The sequence below is a fragment of the Mesoplodon densirostris genome, chromosome 7, assembly GCF_025265405.1.
Source record: "Mesoplodon densirostris isolate mMesDen1 chromosome 7, mMesDen1 primary haplotype, whole genome shotgun sequence".
In the NCBI taxonomy this organism is placed as follows: domain Eukaryota; kingdom Metazoa; phylum Chordata; class Mammalia; order Artiodactyla; family Ziphiidae; genus Mesoplodon; species Mesoplodon densirostris.
In genome coordinates this window covers 107,988,462-108,006,225 of record NC_082667.1, presented here as the reverse complement: position 1 = coordinate 108,006,225, position 17,764 = coordinate 107,988,462, and the positions used below count along the sequence as shown (strand labels likewise).

The 17,764-nt window shown below is 39.3% G+C and overlaps 2 protein-coding genes and 1 long non-coding RNA gene across 4 annotated transcripts in view; 2 read left to right on the top strand and 1 right to left on the bottom strand.

Annotated features, from left to right (window-relative positions):
* LOC132493641 (uncharacterized) overlaps positions 1 to 12,305 on the bottom strand; it is a 34,127-nt gene extending 21,822 nt beyond the window's left edge. Inside the window, exons 1-2 of the long non-coding RNA XR_009533009.1 lie at positions 12,233 to 12,305; positions 7,644 to 7,726 (exon numbers count right to left, since the gene is read on the bottom strand). This is a non-coding gene — a long non-coding RNA (uncharacterized LOC132493641). The remainder of the gene's footprint in view (positions 1 to 7,643; positions 7,727 to 12,232) is intronic.
* On the top strand, positions 1,132 to 14,255 carry LOC132493639 (NXPE family member 4-like). The gene is made up of 5 exons (XM_060104373.1): positions 1,132 to 1,227; positions 7,254 to 7,984; positions 8,489 to 8,550; positions 10,804 to 11,010; positions 13,720 to 14,255. Exons 1-5 carry the CDS (start codon positions 1,132 to 1,134, stop codon positions 14,253 to 14,255), a joined length of 1,632 nt encoding a protein of 543 aa, XP_059960356.1.
* Positions 9,974 to 10,345, top strand: LOC132493640 (large ribosomal subunit protein P1-like). Of its 2 annotated transcripts, XM_060104374.1 has the most exons (2): positions 10,001 to 10,071; positions 10,147 to 10,345. In XM_060104374.1, exons 1-2 carry the CDS (start codon positions 10,001 to 10,003, stop codon positions 10,343 to 10,345), a joined length of 270 nt encoding a protein of 89 aa, XP_059960357.1. The 2 variants fall into 2 exon arrangements, with proteins under 2 accessions (XP_059960358.1, XP_059960357.1); XM_060104375.1 differs by having other exon boundaries at positions 9,974 to 10,345.
* Positions 14,256 to 17,764: the final 3,509 nt, after the last annotated feature.

Genomic DNA, 17,764 nt, shown 5'->3' with positions numbered 1-17,764 from the left:
CCTGTAATACACCGGTGGCTTCAGAACAAAGCCTTACCACCCAGCTCACCAGAGTTCCTGTGTATGGAATTAGGCAAAGTCTTTAAACTAAAGGTATGAAAATATTTGCAAAATTGGGGAGGTCAGGGAAAGGAGTAACATTTATTCTTGGGTGCAGAAACTTCTAATGTTTATGTATAAACTGGGGATCTAGGGTAGGAGATGCTTCTAGGGGAGAGAAAATTTTGAGATGAGAAAATTTTAGAAGGGCAGTGTTTAAGCCATCTGATTTTAAAAGACAACTTGAAATTCCAGGGCAAAGACAGAAATGAAGATGTAACCATAGAAAACATTGATAAAGCCTAAAACATTTTTTATTTTTTGTTTTTGTTTTTTTTTTTTTCTTTTTGCGGTATGTGGGCCTCTCACTGTTGTGGCCTCTCCCGTTGCGGAGCACAGGCTCCGGATGCGCAGGCCCAGCGGCCATGGCTCACGGGCCCAGCCGCTCCGCGGCATATGGGATCCTCCCAGACCGGGGCACGAACCCGTATCCCCTGCATCGGCAGGCGGACTCTTAACCACTTGCGCCACCAGGGAGGCCCCTAAAACATTTTTTAAAGAAAGAGAGAAATCTGAATTTTAAAACAAATCTTTTCAAGCTTGAGGGGTGCTAGAATGGCTGGTAAGAAAGGGAAACCTATTAACAGATTAGTAAAAATGAAGCTGGAAAAATCAAGCTACATTAAAAGGGCCCCAGAAGAATGTGATTATCAGAGTCAGTATTTATTGGGATGTTTTGTGTCTGCTCTTTGTGTTTAAGGGAAGAGAATAGGAAACGTGTTAGATGACACACAGCCTGGAAACGTCCCCTAAGCATGAGCAACCCTGCATCCATCAGACCCTTAGTTGCTCAATTTCTTACAGTCTATGGTGGGCTCCATTCTCAGGATAGCACTCTCTGGAAGGTACAAGCTAATAAAGGCAGCTGGGAGACAGTAAGAGCAGCAGGAGGACCAAGTTTCAATTCTGGGAGTAACTCATATGAGGACAGAAAGAATCAGGAGGCGTAAACTTTTCAAGTATTTCTGCATTTTTTTTCTGGTTTTGTGTGTTTGTGCCTGTTTTTGTATTGTCTCTTTTAGGATCCCAATCATGACAATGAGAATAACAAATCATAAGTCACTGTTGGTATTGTTGTTTATATTAGCCTCCTGGATCACTTTTACAGTTTTCCCAAACTCCACAAAGGTAGGAACTGCTTTCTTTATGTGTTTTACAAAAGTACATTTTTACTTGACACTTCATCTGTTCTAGGGAAGTCCAAACAAACAGACCTATAGATTGTAGTAGGGGAGTTTCAACAGCTTACACACCTTTAAGAGCCAAGGTACTTGATAATAATCATGCAGTATGGGAGAGGATAATATTGTGTGTGTGTGTGTGTATGTGTACACACATTCTTCTTTTGTCACTTATATCTGCATTGCAACAGTCTTCTCCCAATGCCTAGCTTGGCCTTACACCTTCTCCAAGGAACCTCTGAACAACAGAATATTTTCATGTTTATGTAGTAAAATTTATGTTAATACTGTTACTGTTAATACTTTTTACTGTTAATACTTTTTACTGTTAATACTTCTTGAGTACTAATAAACCCTTCCCTATGCCAACATCAAATTATTTATCTAAATATTCTACTTAAAGTTTTAAAGGTTGCTTTAGACATTTAGCCCTGTAATGTACTTGGATTTTTTTTGTTGCTGATTTTTCTTTTATTTCTATATGGATAACCACTTTTTCAGCTCTTTTTATTCCATAATCCTTCCTTTCCAAGCTGATTTATCATGTCATTTTTGTTATATATCAAAATCTCTAATAAATGCAGGTCCCTCTGTGGGCTCTTCGTTCTATTCCATTGAACAGTTTGTCTTCCCTGTATCAATACCACATGGCTATAATTAACAGAGCTTCATAATTAGTTTTGAAAACTTTTTTAGTTTTCAGCCAGTCTTGGCTCTTCACTCTCTCTTATATATTTTAGAATCAGGCTGTCAAATTTAGAGAAAAATTCTACTTAAATTATAAGTGCATGACATTAGCCATATAGATCAAATTGAGAAAACTGATATGTTTATAATGTTATTTTGCTGTTTATCAACATGTAATCTCTCTCCATCTATACAGTTCTTCTTCAAGATATTTCACTAAATTTTATAAGTTTTGCATTCAGGTCTTATACATCTTTTGTTAGAGTGATACCATGGTACTTCATAATTTTTTTGTTGCTATTGTGAATAGTGTCCTTTTAAATACATTTTCTAATTGCTCACTGCTGGTGTAAAGGAATCCAACTGACTTTTGCATAAGGAACAGTAGGATTTTACTTTCCAAGACCTTGAAAGACTCATTATTTCACAGATCCAATATTGTCTAGATCTCTCTGAGGACAGAAAGTATACTTGTTCTAAAATTTTGTTTTGATTTTTCTATTAATTCTGTTCCCTTGGGTGTCTCCTCTTTGTTGAACCTGATACCTCTCTCTCATGAGTTACTTTTTTTTGGCCACGCCACGTGGCTTGCAGGATCTTAGTTCCCCAACCAGGGATCCAACCCATGTCCCCTGCAATGGAAGCATGGAGTATTAACCACTGGACCACCAGGGAAGTCCCTCTCGTGAGTTACCTTTCATGAAAATTTTTTGCTAATTCTTGGTTATGTACTTTCTTACACCTGAGATTCTGTGGTGGCCAGTCTGGAGTGCTGTTACCTGTTTGCTCCAGCGTGTTTGTGGCAGAGATGCAAAAAGTGCTGCAGGGCAATAAATGCTCCCCATTTTTCTAAAGTGTTGCCAGGCACACTGGGTCCTACACACCTGTCCAGCTTGAATATCTGTAGTTTTTACTCTCACCAGAGTACAGAAGTCCCTGTTTCTAGCTATCTGGCCCAGGCACAGGTGGGGAAATAAGGATGTGTCAACCTGCTTGGTTTGTCGTCCTGTGAGCCTCCCCTTCTACTCCAGTTATCACCCTCCTCCATGTTGGTAATGTCCCTGCAGTGACTTCCTTCTTTTGCCAAAGCCTCATCTACATGCATTGGAGCCATGGTTTCCTTCTTTGATCTAATCTCATCTGCATTTCATTCTTCAGGAGACTGCTTATAAGTTTTTGTTCATATAAGGTATCTCTTCCTATTTCCCAGAATAATTAGAAAATTTTAAGTTCTTTTCTGCCGTTTATACAATTTTATGGTGGGAAATCGAGGCTATAATATGTGCTTACTCCTCCACCTTGAATCAGAATTTTCCTGTTATTTTTCTACTAAAAAAAAAGTTGTGCAGGGCTTCCCTGGTGGTGCAGTGGTTGAGAGTCCGCCTGCCGATGCAGGGGACACGGGTTCGTGCCCCGGTCCGGGAAGATCCCACATGCCGCGGAGCGGCTGGGCCCGTGAGCCATGGCCGCTGAGCCTGCGCGTCCGGAGCCTGTGCTCCACAGCAGGAGAGGCCACAACAGTGAGAGGCCCGCGTACCGAAAAAAAAAAAATTGTGCAGAGAATATTATTCTACCATACTGAAAATCACTTATAATTTTCATGTGAAGTTGTATCAGTTTAAAAACATCTAATAATGTACTGTATGGTTAAAAGATGTTACTATGATAATGTTCACATCCTCTAGGTACTTACTCTTTTTTTTTAACATCTTTATTGGAGTATAATTGCTTTACAATGGTGTGTTAGTTTCTGCTGTATAACAAAGTAAATCATCTGTATGTATACATATATCCCCATATCTCCTCCACCTTGTGTCTACCTCCCACCCTCCTTATCTCACTCACCCTGCTGATCTCCGCGTGCTATGCAGCTGCTTCCCACTAGCTATTTTACATTGGTGCTTACTCATCTTGTTCCTGTAGCAACTACTAAGAGATTTTTAAATTTCTGATCCTGATTGTGGATTTTTCTATTTCTCCCTTTAGTTCTGTCCATTTTTGTTTCACATATAAATACATGGATATGTAGGCACGTACACATTTAAGGTTGCTATGTTTTCAGACCAATTGACCCTGTTATCACTAAGAAATGTCCATCTTTATGTCTGGTGATACTCTTTGTCTTGAAATCTACTTTAGCATTAATGTTAGCTATTTTATGCTTACATGGTATATTGTTTTCCATCCATTCACTTTCAACCTATAGGTATCTTTATACTTAAACTACATTCCTTGTAGATAGCAAATAGTTGGGCTTGCTGTTTTATCTCTGCCTTTTAAAAAAAATTTAACACTTCATTTATTAGATATCATTCTAGTAAAACTTTCTTTCTAGAATGTATTACTAATCACATAGGTGAAAATATAACAGCTTCACCTTTTTATAAATGAATTATCTCAAATATTGAAACAGTGATCACAAATTCATTTAATAAAAATTCTTCCAAAATTTGATAAAACCATAAATTTTAATGCCAAACTATAACTTTTAATATCAAAATATTTTAAATATTTCAAAATATTAAAATATACATAAATGAGTGCATTGACTACAGAACATTATTTTATTTATACATACTGTCTTTTAAAAATCTTCACACTCTAACTATTCCAAAACAGTATTTTTTTTCTTTTGAGTTTGATTACACTACTTTAATCCCAGGAAGAGTATTACGTTTAGTCTACTTACTTTTAATGGAATTATTAATATGGGTGGATTTAGGTCCACCATTTTGCTATTTGTTTTCTGCTCAGCCATTCTGGTTTTTATTCCTCTGTTCCCCATTTCCTGCCTTATTTTGGGTTGATTTTTTTTTTTTTTTAGTATTTCCTTTCAGTTTCTCTATTATTTTTATAGCTCTAAGTTGTCTTTCTAAAATGGTTTCTCTAGAGATTACAATACCCATTCTTAACTTTTAGAGTTAATATTGTGCTACTTCATGTAATCTGTAATAACCTTTCAACCATTTATTTCCATTTATTCCCCCCATTCTTTATGCTGTAGTTGTCATATTATTACAAAATTGTAGTTCTTAAATAATTATATGCACTTTAAAGAAACTAGGAGATAAACACACAATATTTTATATTAATACATATATTTATCATTTCTGGCACTTTTCATTCCTTCCTGAAGATCTATGTGTCTTTTTGGTGTAATTTCACTTCAGCTTGAAGAACTTTAGTTAGCAGTTGTTTTTTTTCTTTTCTTTTTGATCCTGCCGCTGGCATGTGGGATCTTAGTTCTCCTACCAGGGATCGAACCTGTGCCCCCTGCAGTGGAAGTGTGGAGTCTTAACCACTAGACCGCTGGGGAAGTCCCAGCACTTTTTAAAATGCAAGTCCAGTGTTGTCCCTTCTTCCAAGTTTCAACTCTCCTCCAGTGTCTGTCTGCTTGTGGTCACTCTCTGGTGCTTTTAAAAGAGAAGATTTGGGGGTAGGGGTGTAGAGCTTATCACTGTTCTCTACAGGAGAATTAGTCCAATACAAGCTACTCTGCCTTTATTGGAAATTTGGAGATATTACTATGATTCACTGAGTTCTCAGAAATAGAGTTATTGATAAATGCAATGAACATTGTTAAAGGTCTTAGTACATGCTATAGAACTGTTTACCAGAAATGTGGTGCCATTCACACCTAAACCAACAGTGAAAGAGAATTTTAGTCTTACTGCATGTTTGCAACACTGGGTAGTTCATTTTTAGAGACACTTGCCTGGGATTAAAACCTGACTCTGTTGCTGACTAGCTATACAAGCTTGGCTAAGTCCCTTAACTTCACTGTGAACCAGTTTCATCATCTGAAAATTGGGTCATAAAAACAAATACCCCATATATTATTGTGAGGATTAATGGGGTAACATATGAAAAACATTTAACATTGTACCTGGCACATACTAAATGTTTGCTATTACTGTCTATTATTTGATAAATTAAAATGTTTTTATTTTTTAAAATCTACACGTCAAATAATAAAACAGTAACAATGTTAATCATAGTAACTTAGTCCAGTACAAGCTATTCTGCCTTTATTGGAAATCTGGAGATATTACTATGAAATATTTATACCAAAAAATGTTCTTTACAGAATCATAAGTAATAGAGAAAAGCTGAATGCAATAAATATCTAAAAAGACAGGACTAGGTGAAATATTCCATAGGCTGGAATATTATGTGGGCCTTTGACATAAGGTGGAAAGTTGTTTTTTGTTTTTTGGGGGTTTTTTTGGTGGTATGCGGGCCTCTCACTGTTGTAGCCTCTCCCGCTGCGGAGCACAGGCTCCGGACACGCAGGCTTAGCAGCCATGGCTCACAGGCCCAGCCGCTCCACGGCATGTGGGATCTTCCCGGACCGGGGCACGAACCCATGTCACCTGCGTCGGCAGGCAGACTCTCAACCGCTGCGCCACCAGGGAAGCCCGAAAGTTTTTTTGTAAAATCAAAATTTATTGGTAAATATTCAGTTTGTTCACAATCATGTGAAATTGTTATATAGAGGATGAGATAAAATCACCCAAATCGTAAGAGTAGTTATCAATGGTTGGTGTGATTGTGACTGACTTTTATTTCCTATAGAGTTGTGGCATTCTCTCATTTTTCATAATAAATCAGTGTTATTTTATGATTAGAAAATAAATATTTTATAAGCCTATGCTTCTTATGTGCTGTTAGCTAAAGCAATCTGAAAATTACTAATAAATATCACAAGTTATTTAATGAAAGTGTAAAAAGTGAAATAAAAAAAAATAGATAATTGTATATTACATAAAATTTCCATGCTTCTTAAACATTTTCTTAAGGATTTATTTAAATGACTGAATTCTAGTTTTAAGATAAAAAATAATAGAACAATAAACATTTGTTCTCTGCTGTGCAGTTAAAAAGCATTTTCTCATCTGGTCTCCACAACTGCCCAGTGAAAGTATATTTTATGATCACCACTTTAAGGAAGAAAATCCCAGGGCTCTTTAGGGTGGAGTGGCTCATTCAAAATAGATTAGCCAGTGATGGCAATTCCCTGGAAATCCAGTGCTTAGGACTCTGCACTTTCACTCCCAAGGACCCTGGAGTACAGTCTCTGGTCAGGGAACTAAAATCCTGCAAGCCATGTGGTGCAGCCAAAAAAAAAAAAAAAAAAAAAAAAAACAGAGACAGTGAAATCTCAATATATTTTTAATTTTTGTACCTCCCATCCTTTTATAAAAGAGAAGTTGGCTAACCTACCAAAATTATTACATTAAATAGGCACATTTTCTTTGTTCTTTATTGTATTCCTTGTCATTTCAGTTATGGACTGTACCCAAGTTGCCCATCTCCCTCCCTCACTGGAATTTCATCATGAAATCATGTCCTGCAGCACCACTGGATCCAGCAGTTTCACCAACAGAGACTGAGCGGAGAATAAAGGGGATCATGGAGAAACTAGACCAGCTGATCCCACCCAGACCCTTCACCCACGTGAGCTCCACCACCAGCGCCACACACAGCAAAGCCACCCTCCTCAGCCCTCAAGACACATACTGCAGGGGGGATCAGCTAGACATCCTGCTGGAGGTGAGGGACCACTTGGGACGCAGGAAGGAATATGGCGGGGATTTCCTGAGGGCCAGGATGTCCTCCCCAGCCCTGAAGGCAGGTGCTTCGGGAAAGGTGACAGACTTCAACAATGGCACCTACCTTGTCAGCTTCACCCTGTTCTGGGAGGGCCGGGTGTCTCTGTCTCTCCTGCTCATCCTCCCCAGTGAAGGGGTGTCGGCTCTCTGGAGGGCAAGGAACCAAGGCTATGACAGGGTGACCTTCACAGGCCAGTTTGCCAATGGCACCTCCCATGTCAATACTGATTGCGCCCTCGTTTTAAATTCAAGTGCTGAACTGTGTGAGTACCTGGATAGTCGAGACCAAGAAGGCTTCTACTGTGTGAAGCCTCCACATATACCCTGTGCTGCACTCACCCACATGCATTCCAAAAACAAGGATGTGTCTTATCTTAGCAAACAAGAAAGAAGCCTCTTTGAAAGGTAAATAATTATTTCTGGAGACTACTTGGGCAAATATAGTAATGATTTGGCCTATCTGTTGATCTAAAGGAAACTGCTGTGAGTATATCAACTTCGGGACTCTGTGAAGAGCCATTTTAGAAAAGGTCTGTGAATTCATTTGGGGACCGTGCCCACTCTCCAGTAGTCCCTAAAGGTTTTGGATATTTAACCCTTATCATTGAAACAAAAAATATAAATAAAATAAAAATTAAAAGAGGAGGAGAAATATATATGTGTGAATATGCATGGGGTCTAATATATTCTTTCTGTTCTCAAAAAATTACCTTGTACACTTTCTGGGGATCTGTACTCCCTGGACTAATAGGCCAAGAAATGTAAATTTAATAAATGGTTTGGAACTGTGGGCAAATAGTCAATTATTATCACAAGAAATAACTGAAGTAATGGGTAATGTGGCTTCTTGTGTTTCCTGATCTTGGGGCCACCTGCAGATTAATTAATTTCTATATTTTTCTCGTTAAGGTCAAATGTGGGTATAGAGATGATGGAAAAGTTTGACGCCATTACTGTCTCCAAATGCAACAGTAAGTTCTCCCTGTGTTTGACGGGTGGTACTTAGTACTAGTCCCATTTAAAGCATTTCTTCTTTTTGCAGACTTATTCACTATTACCTGTCCTATTGTTACTCTGCTCATCAGGCTGGTCTATGGTAGGCCAAGATGCCAGTTACTTAAGTGAATAAATGACTGGAATCATAAACCTGTTTTATAACTCTCATCATGAGGGTTTCCCTGGTGGTGCAGTGGTTAAGAATCCGCCTGCCAATGCAGGGGACATGGGTTTGAGCCCTGGTCCAGGAAGATCCCACATGCCACGGAGCAACTAAGCCCATGAGCCACAACTACTGAGCCTGCGCTCTAGAGCCCATGAGACACAACTACTGAGCCCGCATGCCACAACTACTGAAGCCTGTGTGCCTAGAGCCCGTGCTCCACAGCAAGAGAAGCCACCGTAGTGAGAAGCCCGTGCACCACAAGGAAGAGTAGCCCCCGTTCGCCACAACTAGAGAAAGCCCGTGTGCAGTAACGAAGACCTAACACAGCCAAAAATAATAAAAATAAATAAATAAATATAACTCTCATCATCAATCTTATCATTATCTATCAGGCAACAGATTACCTGCCCATCAGACACAACAACCTTCAAATGTCAAAACTCTCTCCCAATTTGCACCTAGGTCTTATTCCCAAACCACCACCATCAGCACTTCCCACATTGCTACAAGCACAAGAATCACCATCTAGAGGTTTCTAACCTGCCCTCTATAAGTCAATTCATTACAATTTCCCCCTCTTTGTCTTTGCTGCCTTTCAAACATTTTAACATGTAAAATAGGACTTCCACACTTATATCTATTAATTGTTCTTCAATTTTTTTGGCTCAAAACATCCTAGGAAATCATTATCTAAAATGATTTAAGGCAAGAACTTTTGTGTCCCTTTAAGTTTGACATTAACAGCTTGCTAATTGCTACTGAACTCATTTACACTGAAGTGTATATACGTACCTACAGGTAGAAATGGCATTTTTCACCCAGGATACACAAGGATACTCATACCAGTTATTAAAATATTAAACCACTTCCTTTGGTTGGTGAATAATCACTGCCCCAAGACCACCAAGGCTAGATACGTCAGTCCATCAGATTCCCAGACTCTTCACAAACCAGTGAGTAACGGGTTAATACCTGGCTTGTTCTGGACCTCCAGGACTCTGCTCTAGCCTACAGCCATATCCATGTGGACTGTCCAGGTCCCAAACCAAATTAGTTGTTAATTTTTTTTATATTTCCATGCACTTAACTCAAAGGATTTACAGTTTGATGGTGGCATTTAAGACACTATGACAGTCCTCAGCTGCCGCTAAGGTGCTCAATCCTTCCGAGGAAGCTAAGGCCACGTTGGGGAGAGGCCCTCACTTCATCTGGAGACTAGCACCGAACCCGGCAGCCCCCATTTAGCACTCGCCCGCACCATGGCCTCTGTCTTGGAGCTCACCTGCATCTACTTGGACCTCATCCTGCATGACGCTGAGGTGACGGTCACGGAGGATAAGATCAATGCCCTCATTAAAGCAGCTGGTGTAAATGTTGAACCTTTCTGGCCAGGCTTGTTTGCAAAGGCTTTGGCGAATGTCAACATCGGGAGCCTCATCTGCAACGTGGGGACCGGTGGACCTGCCCCAGCAGCTGGTGCTGCCCGAGCAGAAGGTCCCGCCTGCCCCACCACTGCTGCCCCAGCTGAAGAGAAGAAAGTGGAAGCAAAGAAAGAAGAACCTGAAGAGTCTGATGATGACGTGGGCTTTGGTCTTTTTGACTAAACCTCTTTAGTAACATGTTCAATAAAAAGCTGAGCTCTTTAAAAAAACAAAAACAAAACAAAACAAAACAAAAAAAACTAGGACAGTGTGTGATAAACTTGGGGGTAAAGTGGAATAAAATGACAAGATAATTGAGTTTTCATTACTAAGCAAGAATTGATGTCTTTCCTTTCATAAGAAGGCAAACAAATACTTAAATTTTACCTAGAAGGCCTTTTTCCTGGGAGAAAACATGTTCTCTATAATGAACATTAATGGGTATCATTTAGAAAATTCTTATCAGAGAAAATTTTTTCTGAAAAATAAGTATCCCATTAAGATAATGATGCTTCAATAAGGCTTTTTCTCCATCCTCACACCCTATTAAAAGGATACTTAGAAAAGACAGTTGGTTCTTAATAAATACTGATGGGTAAAGTGATATTTTAGAAGATCCTATCTTGTTGATTCTTTAGCAGAAAAGACAGCTCCAATGAAAAAGAAATGCAAGTTTGGAATGGCATCCACAATCCCCAGTGGACATGTCTGGAAAGACACATGGAATCCTGTCTCCTGTAGTTTGGCTCCAATCGAAATGAAAGAATGCCTGAGAGGAAAATTCATACATCTAATGGGAGATTCCACGATCCGCCAGTGGATGGAATACTTCAAAAGCAGTATCAACAGTATGCCTGTCTAAGCTATTACTCATATCCCTTTCAGAAACATCTTTTTCATTTCAAGGGGAGAAATGAACATGGGAAATGCCTCTTCTTTTTCATATTTGTTAATCATAACACACCAACACTTTTCACATCATTGTCTTTCTTTAAAAGAATACATTTATTGGGCCTCCCTGGTGGCGCAAGTGGTTGAGAGTCCGCCTGCCGATGCAGGGGATACGGGTTCGTGCCCCGGTCTGGGAGGATCCCATATGCCGCGGAGCGGCTGGGCCCGTGAGCCATGGCCGCTGAGCCTGCACGTCCGGAGCCTGCGCGTCCGGAGCCTGTGCTCCGCAACGGGGGAGGCCACAACAGTGAGAGGCCCGCATACAGAAAAAAAAAAAAAAAAAAAAAAAAAGAATACATTTATTGACTAGAAGGGAGCCAGTTTAGAAAAAGGTTTACTTCATGCCTATCCCTGCAAAATTCACACTTCAATATTTACCCAGCATGCTCAGAAAATCATGGACAGAGCAGACAATAATAAGATATTATATTGTCCACCTTCTACAGATGGCATGATGATGATTAAGGGTGTGGATTCTAAATCCAGATGTCTTGGGATCAAAATATGGCCTCTACATGTCCTAGCTGGATGGGCTTGGGCAAGTTACATAACTACATAGTGATTTTGTCCTTAGTTTCCTCATCTGTAAAATGGAGATGAAAATAGTACCCACCTGGTAAAATGAGGTAATATACACAATGCATTTAGAATACTGTTTGCTACATACTAAGTTCTCTTTGGTGTAAGCTGTCATCACTATCATTATTTCATGGAAGGACAGATGCTAGAAGTAAGGTAATGGCTTCACATCAGGTAGGCACAGTGGTTAAAAGTAGGGGCTTTGGAGCCTAACAGACCTAGATTGTGCCACTTAGAAGCCATGACCTTGGGCATAGTACTTATTTTCCTCATCAATGAACTAAAAATAACAACAGCATCTGGTGGTGGTTATAAAGAGTAAATGAGATAATGGTTATAAAATATTTAACACATTGCAAGACACATGAGCACTCAGAAAGTGCCCAGTAAACAGTAGCTATTGCAATGATTATCATTAGTTCATATCAGAGTTGGGGCTAGAATCCATTTGCTAGAATCCTAGTCCAGTTGCTCCTTTTACTAAACCAAGAACGCATCAATACTAATTCAGAATCCACTAGTAGATCTTAGCACTCTTACCTGGAAAACTGTCACTGCCTGTCCTGGACCCTGGCTTTTACCACTGGGGACAGTGCAGCTGGTGTGGCTCCCTGCTGGCCTTCCTGCAAGGACGCCACTCTTGTGATCTCCGACTTAGTGTGTAAGCTGATTCTCCCAGTAAAAAGGGAAAATCAATAGGGCCTTGGATCCTCTCCAACAGAAGGGGAGAGTTTTAAATTGTGACCTCTGGTAAATGACTAAACTCTGCCAGACCTCAGTTTCCTCATCTATAAAATTAAGGGTGTGGTGATAACCTCTAGCATCACATCCTATAACTGTGGGTCTCTTAGTTTATAGAAAGTACTAAATTATTGAGTCACCTACCCTCTTGGCTGACCTTTCAAGTTGTGGTAGCAAAACATCTGTTGCACATATTGTTAAAAGTTAAATTGTATGGCTATAGTGTGCTTTGGAAAAGGAAATTGAAATATGTTAGAAACGGAATGAAGAAAAAATTCTGCCCTTTTCCTCCACCCAACCCTCCAGCATCACTATTTTCAAACCATACTCGTTAAGATTTTTAAGTGCAGCCCTTTACTTCTAAGATGATACATGTTACAAAGCATTAATAATCCTTTACTACACATTTTCCTCAGAAGTTCTAGCTACAAAGCAGCTGGCCTTGATAGTTTGACAAGGGTCTAATTAATATGATGAGAAATGAAGGGACTTCATTTTCTTCTATCCATATTATACTTTTCAAAAGTTTTAAGATTGGGTAGACTACTTTCACAAGAATTGGGAGAAACTTCAAGTTTAGGTACAGATTCTGTCACTTACTAGTTGTGTAATCTTGAACAGGTCATTTCATCTCTGGGTTTTCTTTTCTACAATATGGCAATTAAATATATATATGCATATATATTGAGCTTTGAAGTAAATGAATATATCAGTCCTAATAAATGCTTTGTAAACTGTAAAGTCCTTCACAAGTGAATAGTAATATTATTATTATAGATGATGTATTCAGTGCCATTTCATGCATATGTAAAAGAAACACAGAAGTATAAAATATAATTCCAGTCTTAAGGGAACTTACAGAGGACTTGGGGAAATAGGGTTACTTGTTTTTTGAAATATAAAGACATCAATTGGTATCTTTCTCTATCTTCAAATGAACTTAGTCTATAGTTAGCAAAATGTACAAAACTAATACCCACAAAAGTGACTCCATCATCCTCCAGTGAAGTGATCTCAGTGCTCACCATCACCAGTCGATGTGGTTCTACATGGTTCTACAGAGGGGCAAATATAATTTCTCATTTGTATAACACTTTTGGTTGCTCAATAATTTTCAAACTATTGTCTCATTTAAACCTATAATAAATTAGTCAGGATTAACTTGTTTAATCATAAACATCAAATCTTTTCTTCTATTTTTGTAACTATTTTGTAGTTTTGTTTTTGTACTATTTTCTTTGTAACTTTTTTTTCCTTTCATTTTGGGATTGCCTACCTGTCATCAGCCCTGAAGTCAGTGGATCTGCACGAATTTGGAAAATTTCAAAACCAATTTGCTGTGGACTTGGACAAGAATATCAACATCCAGTGGCAAAAGCATGGTTACCCCTTGATTGGATCACTAACCTATTCAGTCAAAGAGATTGAGTACATCGCTCGGGTTATTGACAGAACTGGAGGAGAAAAAAATACTATCATTGTTATTTCTGTGGGCCAGCACTTCAGACCCTTTCCCATTGATGTTTTTATCCGAAGGGCCCTCAGTATCCATGACGCAGTTCAGCGCCTTCTTCTGAGAAGCCCAGACACTGTGGTCATCATCAAGGCAGAAAACATCAGGGAGATGCACAGTGATGTGGAGAGATTTAGTGATTTTCACGGTTACATCCAATATCTTGCCATAAAGGACATTTTTCAGGATCTCAATGTGGGCATTATTGATGCCTGGGATATAACAATTGCATATGGCACAAATAATGTCCACCCGCCCCAATCTGTAGTCAGAAATCAGATTAATATATTGTTAAACTTTATTTGCTAGATAAAACATATCGCTTTAATTTATTCACTAAATTAAAGACATCTATTAAGTGTTTGCTATCATGCCAGATGCTGTTGGCTCTGAACTCTCAATTAACAAGAGAAAATCTGCACTATGGCTGATTTATTAACCAGCAACTCAACCAAATCAGTTATTTCTAATTTGGGCTTCCACTTACAAATAAACACAAAAATACTTATGAAAAGGAGCTACCCTTCTTGATCAGAGTCATGCCACTTTTCACAAGCAGGAAGTCAAGACACCTAATTGTTAAAAGTTCTCTGTGATGCATGGAAATTCAGAGCAATAAAGTCATTATAAAATAAATATTTGGAGAAAGTAGTCCCATTTCCTTATTTATGAGACAAGTTCAAGGTGATTTCCAAGTGGGAAGAGAAGTCTTTTGAGGCAATGCTCCATGTACACAGTCCTGAAGGAGCAGCAGAATTTGAAGCAAGACACTCTGGATCCTGAAAGCCTCTGACATTTCTCTCCCGAGAGGGACTCCCACTGCTAGGAGTTAATCTGTTCTATAGAATTTATCCCTCAGGAATACCAGATAAATACCAGTTGAAAGCACAGTGCTCTAGGATTCAGAGAGCTGGGCTTCAGTCCTTTTGTTGACAGTAATTACATAACTTTGGATAAGTCACTTCAGCTCTCTGGGCCTCAGTTTCTGAAATGAAGGAGTTAGTGTGAGATTTATGGTTTTCAAACCTTGCTCTGTGCAGCTCTGAGTGGTGCTGCAGGTACTGCCTGGAGGGACAGGAGTTAGGAGAAGTACTCGGTGCGCAGGGTACCAGTTCTTCCACACCACTTCAGCCAGAATATCAGCCATTTTTACCCATGTTTATTGGGTTTCTGGGTAGGCTTCTGATTTGAAAAAAAGGTTCTACTGCTTAAAATGTTTGAAAAGCACAATGTAGATAATCAACAACATTGGTTTCTATAATCTACACATATGGGTTACTATTTTAATCACGCTCACTTGCATTGTAATAGGCCTTCCCAAAATTTGACCGTAAAAGAATGATATGAGAATTTCAGTTGAATAGGGTGATATAATTATTATAAAGTATTTTGGTATAATATTCTTCCTTAATTTTTCCCTCTAAACCATGCCCCAGATATCACTGGGCCCCTGACCTACTCTTGCTCCATCTAGGAAAAGACAATTATAATAGGAATATCTTAAATCCATTTATCCAGTTTCCTCCAGGAAAGGGATAATAATTTTTCTACTTATTTGCCCATGAACCACAATTCACAGTTCAGTGCCCAGTAAACAGATGGTCAAAAATATTAAGTCCCTTATCATGTGTCAGGAACTATTCGAGACTTTAGGGATACAGTGGTCCAAAAGGCAAATGAATTCTTTGCCATCAAAGAACTTATATTCTAATAAAGGAAAAAGATAAAAAAGATATAAAATAATCCCACACTACCAAAGTAGTATGAACAAATTATATAATAGGGTAATGTGATGCAGTGACAGCATGGTGGTGATGGAGGTGACTAGTTAGAGCAGTTCAAAAAGGCATCTCAGAGGAGAAGGCATTAAAAGGGAGATCAAAATAATGGAAAGGAGGCATCCATGAGACAAAGTGAAGACAGCGATCCTTAAGAAAGAATGGCAAGTGCCAAACCCCTGAGACATGATGGAGCTTGGCTTTTTTAAAGAACAGGAGACTATTATGACTAGAGTATTGTCAGTGCGAGAAATATGGAGGGAGAAGAAGTTAGAGAGGAAGATAGGGGCCAGATCACATGTGGCCTTTGTAGTCTATGGCAAGGAGTTTGAATTCTATCCTAATTATAATGGGAAGGCAACTGAGGGAGGGAGAAAAGGAAGGAAAATAAGAGAGAGGGTAGGAAAGAGAGAAGGAGAGAAGGAAGAAAAGGAGAAAAAGAAGGAAGAAAATAAAGAAAGGGAGGGAGGGAGGGAAAGAATAGGGAGGGAGGAAGGGGAGAGGGAGGGAGAGAGAGAAAGAGAAAGGGAGAGCGAGAGAGAAAAGAAGGAAAGAAAGAAGGGAGGGAGGGAGAGAGGGACTGGTAACATAACTCGCATTATCACAGACTGCTGTAGTTGCTAACGTCAGAATGAACAAGAGTTGTGAAACCATGGAACTTTGGAAGAGCATCTGTTTTCTTTTATTAATAAAGTGACTTTCCATTACCACATTCCAATTGGGTAAGGTTGGCAGGGTCACTGAAGTTCTTGCTAAAGGGGCAGATTTTTTTTAAAGAACATAGAAGACTATAATTTTAGAAGAGCAACTAAAATTAGAATGTGACCCAGAGATTTTTTTTGAAAGAAAAGAAAAGAGAAGAAGTATTTGTTTGTAATGTGTGAACCCTAAGAGGAAGTGCAAGTTCAGGGTAAAGCATTCAGAATGATAGACCTCAGAAGTTAGCACTTTCTAGGGGAAATCCAAAATGATTTCAGTTCTTCCCAAAAATGAATCAGTTTTTCTCAACATGAATCATTATAAACACAGAGTAACTGTTGCCATGTCTGCGTGATGTTTGGTGGGACATTTCCTGTCTGAGATGCTTGCGCAGTATGTCTGTAGCAACTGCAAACTGGTCTTCCAATGAGAGAAACAAGTAAAAATGACTGGCACACAGCCTTTTGGATAGAATGGATTCTTAGACAAGATGGATAAATATTTCTAAAGTAAACAAAGAGGTAAATATTTCCAAGGGAAATGATTATTATCAAGAGGTAAGGATGTTAAAGAGTATACTGAGAAGAAACTGAGAAGATTAAAAATTACAGGATGTCTGATATAAAAAATTATTACACTCTGATAAACGAGTGACTGTAAGATAGAAGGAAACTCTATATTGTACCCTTAGGGAAGAGAGAGGGTATCCAAGAAAGGAGCAACTTGGAAGGGGCCCTCTCCAAGGCTAGAATTCAGTCCCTGCTGAGGAAGATGTAGTTCAGCCCACTGGGCAGTGGAGAAGATCACTGGTTTGTCCAGGTCACAGATGGTCTGCAATTGCTGGGCAAGCAGAAAGTGACCCTCTGTAGTGCAGATGGAATACAGGTGATCAGCAAGCAGGGGCGGGGGCATGTAAAGTAGATGGAGGCTGGGACAGCTGACCTGCCCAGGGACCTGCAGAGGGAATCAGGGCCTGTGCAAGCAGGAGGCCTTCACTGGCAGGAAGCCACAGATTGTCATTTTCTGTGTACTAAAGCCAGGGAAAGTTATTGTTGGGAAAGGAGAAGCCTACAAGGTCACTGAGAAATTGCCTGGTTCTAGGAACAAGACAGGAAGAGCTCCACTGGAAGTCTCCATACTCACAATGCCCACCACTGTTGTAGGCAGTGACAGAGGATAGCACCTTCCTCCTGTACTGTCTCTCCAATGCCCTCTAATGACAAAGCTCAACAACATGCTCACCTTAAGGAGAGGTAATTAAAATAATTCTGTCTGTCACTGCAGAGAATATATTGATGGGTGAATTTGAAGCTGAGAGGCAATGCATTGATAACTGTCACA